This window comes from Hydra vulgaris, chromosome 14 (genome assembly GCF_038396675.1).
Source record: "Hydra vulgaris chromosome 14, alternate assembly HydraT2T_AEP".
Lineage (NCBI taxonomy): Eukaryota > Metazoa > Cnidaria > Hydrozoa > Anthoathecata > Hydridae > Hydra > Hydra vulgaris.
This window is the reverse complement of record NC_088933.1, coordinates 24,661,366-24,670,000: the sequence shown is the minus strand read 5'-3', so window position 1 is coordinate 24,670,000 and position 8,635 is coordinate 24,661,366. Positions and strand designations below refer to the sequence as shown.

Below are 8,635 nucleotides of genomic sequence, written 5' to 3'. Positions count from 1 at the left end.
CATTTACTTAGCAAAGGTAACTTTTAGCTCATTTAATTATTGATAATTTAATTTAATTTTTATTACGAGATAATAATCAGACCAATCTTAAGATAACAAACAACAAACAAAATTTTAAAAGCTTACAATTTGGGTTGGCTGTTTTTTTTCCATAACTTCCAGAGTTGAGCATTTTTTCATTTTTTTCTAGTAGTGGATGCAGTGAAGGTAATCTATTTGAATTACAAGAAGAAGGGGATTCATTTTGAAAAACACAATCAGAATATTCAGTTTCGTTACTGCTGTCTGATGTTTTTCTTAAATTTAAAGAAGTTGCATTATTGTTTCTATCACAAGGCAAATTGTTATTTGGCGAAACTTGATTGGGAGCATTTATATCAGGAACTATTTGCTCAGTATTTTGTATATTATTAGGCATTTTAAAATGACTATTGTCAACATGCAATATTGGTTCAGAACCGATTAAACTGCATTGTTCAAAATCCATTTTTCTTGAACCAGTAATACACGAAGGACTTTGAACTGAAAGGTTGGCTGGATACTCCTTACCTTCTAAAGGCTCAAATTCTCTATATCTGTTTAAAGGATAATTACGCAATCCTGAACAGTTATAATGTATATTTTCATTGTCATTATAAGTATATGAAGAGTGACGTCGAAAATCTCTGTGTAAATTATTAAGTCCTTCATTATGTTGTCCTTCAAATTTCATGCAATTATAAAATCTCGAATTTTTTTGTAAATAATCGACAGAAGCTATGTCACCTGTTGAAAGTCTTTGACATTGCTGACGAAATTCATTGTTTGCTTGTTGACATTGTTGAGTATACTCTGATAATGAAGGTCTGGAAAAATATTCAGGACTAACAGACTGTCTAAAATTATTTCCTAATCCAAATCTTTTGGAAAAGTCATTACTTACACACTGTTCTTGGAACCTCTTATCAAAAACTGGAAAAGGCTCAATTTTTGTATAAGGACTTTGTAGTCCTGAACCTGACGAATTACTAGATGCACAAAGCACATTATCAGATGGACTTTTAATTAAAGGGCTCGGAACACCAGGCAAATTTTTCATAGATGACAGAAAACCAATGGGACTTTTGGACATAAAGTTATTTGGCTTTTGTGGATATGTTTTCTCCGTTGAGCTTCTTGAACATGCGTCGTTTGAATTCAAAAACGGTTCCTCCTCAGAACTTATTGATTCCGAATCTCTAAAATTTGCATCTATATTATGTTTAGATAACACTGGCTCTATATGATGAGCTTTTCTTAAATGATACTTTAATCCATTTGCACTTTTAAACTTTTTGTGACAACACTGACATAAGTGAGGGCGAGGATCGAGAGCGTGAGACTTTAAATGATAGCGATAACCAGGAGATGATCGAAAAACTTTATCACAACCATCTTGTGGACATCTCAATAACTTTCCTGGTTTTCCTTCAATAATGCATCCTCCTGCTGTGATGTCCTTGAAAAAATATATAAATTTTTAAATTTAAACAATGAATTAATACTAAATTATTTGGAGTATTTTAAATTTATTTATTAAAAAATATTTATACTAGTGATGTGCCATCGGCAAAGGCCGATTAAGGCTAATTATAGAGTTTAATGTATGTATATAAAGGTAATATCTTAATATTAGGTATGCAACTTGCGTATATAAGGTGTGCCTATGCACCTGTTTAGTTTGGCTTAATAGTCAATACCGATGCATTGGCCAATGCCGATTAATCAACCGATGCCATCAGCCGATTAATCGGCCAATGGTTTAGCCGATTAATCGGTTGCTGGTTACCAATAGCATAGGCTAGTAGGTCGAATCACTTCAGATGAATAGAAACTTGTTAAATATGTAATTTAAATCCTTAATATTATTATAATACCCTTAAACAAATAGATTAAACCTATTATTAGCCACAATCGGCATTAGCCGATGGCACATCACTAATTTATACAGAATTAAAATGTCTACAAAATAAATTCTGCTGCAATTACTGCATGTACTATTAAATTAAATAAATTTTTAGAAAATAAACCTAAGCAGTAAAGTAATTCAAAAATATTTTACATGTTTAAAATGAATACATGTACAATTACGTTAGGGTGATTCAAAAAATTTGACCATAATAAAATTCAAGTGCTTTTAGTTAAATTTAACAAATCTAGATGCAAAAATAGAGGTCTAAATTTAAACAACAATCAGTCAGCCAAAACAACAAAGTTCATTTTTTTAATACTTACACAATCATTTGAGAGAGAAAAAAAAGAAGCCCTTTTTAATGCAAACTATAGAAAAGCCAATAAAAATCTAATAAAATTAAAAAAATAATAATAAATTAAAAATTAAGAGAACTCATATTTATTGTTCTTTATATATATATATATATATATATATATATATATATATATATATATATATATATATATATATATATATATATATATATATATATATATATATATATATATATACACACACATACATATATACATGCATACACACACTCATACATATATACACAAGTATCTTGTGTACTTAACCTTATATGAAACATTTTCAATGATATCATATTAAAATAGCAACCTGTGGCGGTATCACTAAATGCTTTGACAGAGGTTATGGATCAAGGTATGCTCTAGACATGAAATGATTTTATTACTGGTTTTCATTTCTCTGATTTTTGTTCTTTTTCTGAAATAATTGCCATGATTTTTGTTATCAATTTAAAAATTAAAGTGTATAAAACAGAACTTGTGCCTACCTAAATATTCCAAAACAAGTGAGTGTGTGTACATTTATGTTTATATATATATATACAACCCTAAAAATTAGGAAAAATGAATTTGGCAATAAATTACCGACCTCAAACTGTTAGACGTAGGTATCAAGTTGGCAAAAAAGTTTTGACGCAAGGGGGTTACCCTAAAATATAGAAATGAGGTCGGCGATTTTTTGCCAAACTCAAACACTTTTAGGTTGAATTGCCGAATATATATCAATGTCTTTTTTTTCTTTCTATTTTTAGATTATAATTAAAAAAATTAAAAACTCTTGTGCAAACTAAAAAGACTAAGTCTGAGTTTCAGATTGACTTTTTTGCTAACAAATTTTGCATCTAACAAGCAATTTTTTTAATGAATAAACAGATTGCAGAGTGCCAACCCTAATTCCAAAGGCTGATACATACACATATAATCATATATATAAACTTACACAAACACACACACACATATATCAGCCCTCTGAATTAGGGTTAGCATTCGGCAATGCTGACCTAAGAGTGTTTGAGGTCGGCAAAAAATTGCTGACCTCATCTCTATATTTTATGATAACCCTTTTGTATAAAAATTTTTTATCGACCTGATGCTGACCTCTAACAGTTTGAGGCTTTTTTTGACCTCATTTTTCCTAATTTCAAGATTTTATATATACATATATATATATATATATATATATATATATATATATATATATATATATATATATATATATATATATATATATATATAGATACACATATATATATATATACACACACACAGCGATGTTCCCTAGATTTTTTGATGTTTGAGTTTTGACACTTACAGGCATTGTGCAAGCTCCAAACTTTTGTATGTTTATGCTTATATCAAAAAAGAATGTTTTGCAAAGAATTGGGGTGATTGGAACTTAGGAACAAAAAAATCCTAATTTCTGGGCCCACCCAGCCTTTAACATGGTAGCAACGAGTTTATTAAATATTTTCTTTACTATCTTTATTTAAATTTATATTCATCAACAAATTTTAAGTTTCATGCAATAATCTCCTAGTGTTCAGTTTTTATGACCCTGCAATGTTTACAACCCCCTCAAATTGAGGGGCATTAAAACTTTATATGGTCATAGTTTTTGAAAAATAAGAGATTATTGCATGAAATTTGAAATTTGTTGATGAAAATAAATTTAGATAAAAATAGTAAAGAAAATATTTTATAAACTCGTTGCTCTCACGTTAAGGGCTGGTTAGGCCCAAAAATTAAAGTTTTTTGTTTCCAAGCTCCAATCACCCTAATTCTTAGCAAAACATTTTTTTTAAATATAAGCATAAGCATACAAAAGTTTGGAGTTTGCCAAAACAAGTTGTCTTCATATCTTATAAAAACCTTAAAATAAGTTTAGAGTTAAACTTTCCGAAACAAAATATTTTGGAGATTTTAACAAAAAACTTTGTCATTTTTAATGACATTTTGAATTTAAATAACTTAAAATTAAGTTATAAATGTAATTTGGGTATTTTTCGAAGCTAACATTTAATGATAAAATAAATCACTAATAAACAAAGAGTTATTCAAGTTTAGCAATTTCTATTTATCCAAAAAATGCATATATAGTTATTATTATTAAAAAAAAAAATTATTATATATTTTAAAATGGTTTGTTAGCCTTAAAAAAAAAATTAATTTCATAAACTATAAATTAAAAATAAATATCATTGATTAAGCAGCTTCACGAACTACAATAATTACTTAAAAAACTTTTTACTATTGATCAATCTTTTAGAACTTAACTTTGAGAAAATATTCTCAAATATATTAAAAAAAAAAAAAGTAAAAAACCAAAAAAAAATCAGTATAGTGCTGGGGATGATATAATGTTTGATATATGAAGGGTCACTGTTAGTTCGGTATTGGATGTGGGTTCAAATCTTTTTTTATTGTTTTATTCACTTAGTAGATATTAAGAATAATCAGTTTTAAATTTTCAAATAATTATGTTTCAAAGTAATTAAGTTAAATAACTATAAAACTTTGATATTTTCTAAATTCTATTTAGTGAAACACTTTTAAATTTAAAAAATAGATATCAATTTTATATCTATTTTAAGCATTTATTTTTTTATGGTTTATCTTTTATTTGTTTTATCACTCTTTAAAACTTTGTTTCTTTTTTCGTTTTAAGTTTTGTTTATTTTTAACTTTCTCTTCAGTTTAGTTTATCACTCTTTAAAACTTTGTTTCTCTTTTCGTTTTAAGTTTTGTTTATTTTTAACTTTCTCTTCAGTTTAGTTTGGTTTTTTCAGTCAAGATTGCTCCTATATCCAAAACCCATAGGCATTTACAGAAGCCCCAGGCAGCAGGATATTTTAATGTGACATAGTACTGCAACTTAACTGTAGTAACATAATTCAAAAAAAACTTAAAGAACAACTAATTTAAAATAAAAGGTTAGACTTGGTTAATTTATTTTAATGTTTGAAATAAAAAATAAAATTCTGCATTTATGTTTTTATTACACTTCTTTTGCTTACTACTTTTACTATTATATATACTATTATTGTATATACTATTATTACTATTTTTATATATTATTATTATTGTTACTATTAAAATTATTATTATTACTAATAATATCGCTTTTATTACAATTATAAATTATTTTACAGCGTTTACAATTTTTGTTAGTAGTAGAATTGGTATTATTTTTTTTATTTATCTAAAAGAAAAAAAAGATTTTTTTATGCTATTTTTAAATTTTTGTTGTAATTTTATTTGAAATTTAATAATTATTTAATAAATGGACAGTAATAACAGAACCAAAAAAAAATCTAACCATTCAACTAAATAATTTGGTTAGTTAACTGGTGAAAACTTATATGAATTGAACCTCTTAAGCATTAACAAAAACTTCAAAACTATGTATTACTTATGCATCAAAAATTTTAATTTGATTGTTTACACAATAAATAATAAAAAGAGGCTCTTTCTTTGTATAAAGGTTGTAAACATATCCTGGCAGGTCATTTAAGTAAATGTGTGAAACAGTTTCATCTTTATAAACAGATATAGTTACTTTGTGTGAAATTTTTTTTTTAATTTCCTTGAAAATCAAGTTTATTTCAAAAATGTTAGGTTACAAATACATTTTTATTTATTCCTATTGAATTAGTTTAACACTGGCAACACAAAATTTAATTACAATGTTAAAAAGTTAAACATTAAAAATGATTGACAACTTACTACAATGTTAATAAGTCATATAGAAGGACAAAAAATTCTTCAAAAAATCTATGGATTTGGAATTTTCTTAAGGAAAAAAAAGCATATATTAGGTATTATTTTTAAACAATAATGTAATTCAATTTGTATCTCTATTCAACTTGCATTAAAAAGCTAAATTAAACATAATACATTCAAATGTTTAATTGAATTTTAAAAACAAGGCAAAAAATGATAAAACCACATAATTCAAAACCCCTTATAAGTTAAAAAGTCAGATAACATATATATATATATATATATATATATATATATATATATATATATATATATATATATATATATATATATATATATATATATATATATATTGAATTAATATTATTATAACTTATTTGTTTAAGAAAATTAAACAATCCTTGTATATTAAAATATTTTTAATAAGTAGTTTAAAAATATACATTAAATTTAAGCAGTTTATAATTTTAAAAATAAAAATATAATTTTTAAAATGTGCTATAGAAAACATTAAGGTAATAATATATATATATATATATATATATATATATATATATATATATATATATATATATATATATATATATATATATATATATATAACACATTAATATTAAGGAATTTAAAAATATACAATTTTAAAAAATGAACTATAGAAAACATAAAAGTTATTACATTTTTTTATTTTACTTTATAAAATTGCTATTGATAGCATTATTCAATGAACCTTTAAAACACACAGTTTTTCTTTCACAGTAAATACCTACCGTAAAAGTATTTGTCATAACCATAACTTGGAAGAAAAAAAATTAAAAATACTTTCTTTCAAACTGTAACAAAATAAAGCATTCTGAATCTAAGTGAAATAATAATCTATACAAACATTTGCCATGCATGTTTGATTGAATATCTTAATCCTGCTATTATTGTTAAAATGTTCTTATCTTGAATCCATGATGAGAATCAAACTTATCACATTTATGTAAGCACATGTTAATAGGAATGTTAGTTGACATTCAAACAAAAGAACATGATAAAAAAATACTTCTAATTAAATAAATATCATAAAATTAAAATAAAACAACTTTAATCGATAGTTAAATTAAATTTAACTGCAATTAAAAAATAAGTAAATAAATTTTTATATCATGTTTCATGCAATTGAAAATATTATAAATTTTTTTAAAAAAAGTTTAAAAAAAACTTATAAGTAATAAAGTTTCTAACCTCTTTCATTTCTTTCTTTTCTGTTATCATTATAAAACCTTATTTGCCATAATGTTACAAACTACAAAATATTACCCAGAAATTAAACTAAATTAGGCGTGTAAAAAAATTATATAAAACTTAAATTTTACATATTGTATTTGAAGGTCAACAGGGTTAAAAAAACAAAGCCTAATTAAATATTAAGGTTAGTGCTTTGTTTTTATTTTTAATACAATAATTTTACTCAAAGTCAAAATGTTAAATCATAATGACCATGTTATTTAAAACTATAAACATTTTTGTCTAACAGCATTAAACAGAGTAGCTTTATAAGCTCTTTTATGTAAATTGACAAAAATTATCAGTATTACTGTCATTATCATCTATCATTTGTAAAGCTGATTACTTTAACAATATTGTTTTTAAATTAAACTAAATTTTTAGTTAATTTAAACACACACACATTTGTATATATTACATACCTACATACATACATACATACATACATACATACATACATACATACATACATACATACATACATACATACATACATACATACATACATATATATATATATATATATATATATATATATATATATATATATATATATTTATGTATAAATATATAAATATTTATATAAATATATATATATATCCGTGTGTATTTATAACATGTATGTTATTATAATATTAATTAATTATAAATATAATATATTCTATATAATAATAATAACAATAATAATAATAATAATAATAATAATAATAATAATAATAATAATAATAATAATAATAGATAAACAGTAATTACACGGAGATGTCAATCCTATTCTAAAATGACATGGATGTGAAACATTAACTGTTGCATAAATACACGCGCTAACAGTGTCTCGTTTGCTTTTAGAATCAAAACTTTTCTAGCGCCACTTCAGTCGGCTTTATTTCGCAATATTTTATTTTATTTTAATTTAAAAATAATATTTAACAAAAATAATAACTAATTGCAAAGTACTAAAATTTATTATTATTAATTATTATTATTAATTATTATTAATTATTATTGCTAATTTTTCTTTTATATATATATGTATTTTTATGCATATTTAACACACACACACACACACACACACACACACACACACACACACACACACACACACACACACACACACACACACACACACACACACACACACACACACACACATATATATATATATATATATATATATATCTATATATATATATATATATATATATATATATATATATATATATATATACATATATATATATATATATATATATATATATATATATATATATATATATATATATATATATATATATATATATATATATATATATATATATATATATATATACAACCAAATAATTTACGATAGGTCGCCAAATAG

At 23.9% G+C, this 8,635-nt stretch overlaps 1 protein-coding gene across 6 annotated transcripts in view; it reads right to left on the bottom strand.

Annotated features, from left to right (window-relative positions):
* The window catches only part of LOC100201739 (uncharacterized), a 30,219-nt gene extending 22,730 nt beyond the window's left edge, over positions 1 to 7,489 (bottom strand). The window contains exons 1-2 of one of the 6 annotated variants that reach the window (XM_065817605.1): positions 7,234 to 7,489; positions 127 to 1,477 (exon numbers count right to left, since the gene is read on the bottom strand). In XM_065817605.1, coding sequence (XP_065673677.1) covers positions 127 to 1,477; positions 7,234 to 7,263 — 1,381 coding nt within the window. In that variant the 5' untranslated portion in view covers positions 7,264 to 7,489. Of the gene's footprint in view, positions 1 to 126; positions 1,478 to 6,009; positions 6,075 to 6,681; positions 7,025 to 7,233 lie in introns of those variants that run through there. The other 5 variants (XM_065817606.1, XM_065817607.1, XM_065817608.1 and 2 more) reach the window with 5 other exon arrangements.
* Positions 7,490 to 8,635: the final 1,146 nt, after the last annotated feature.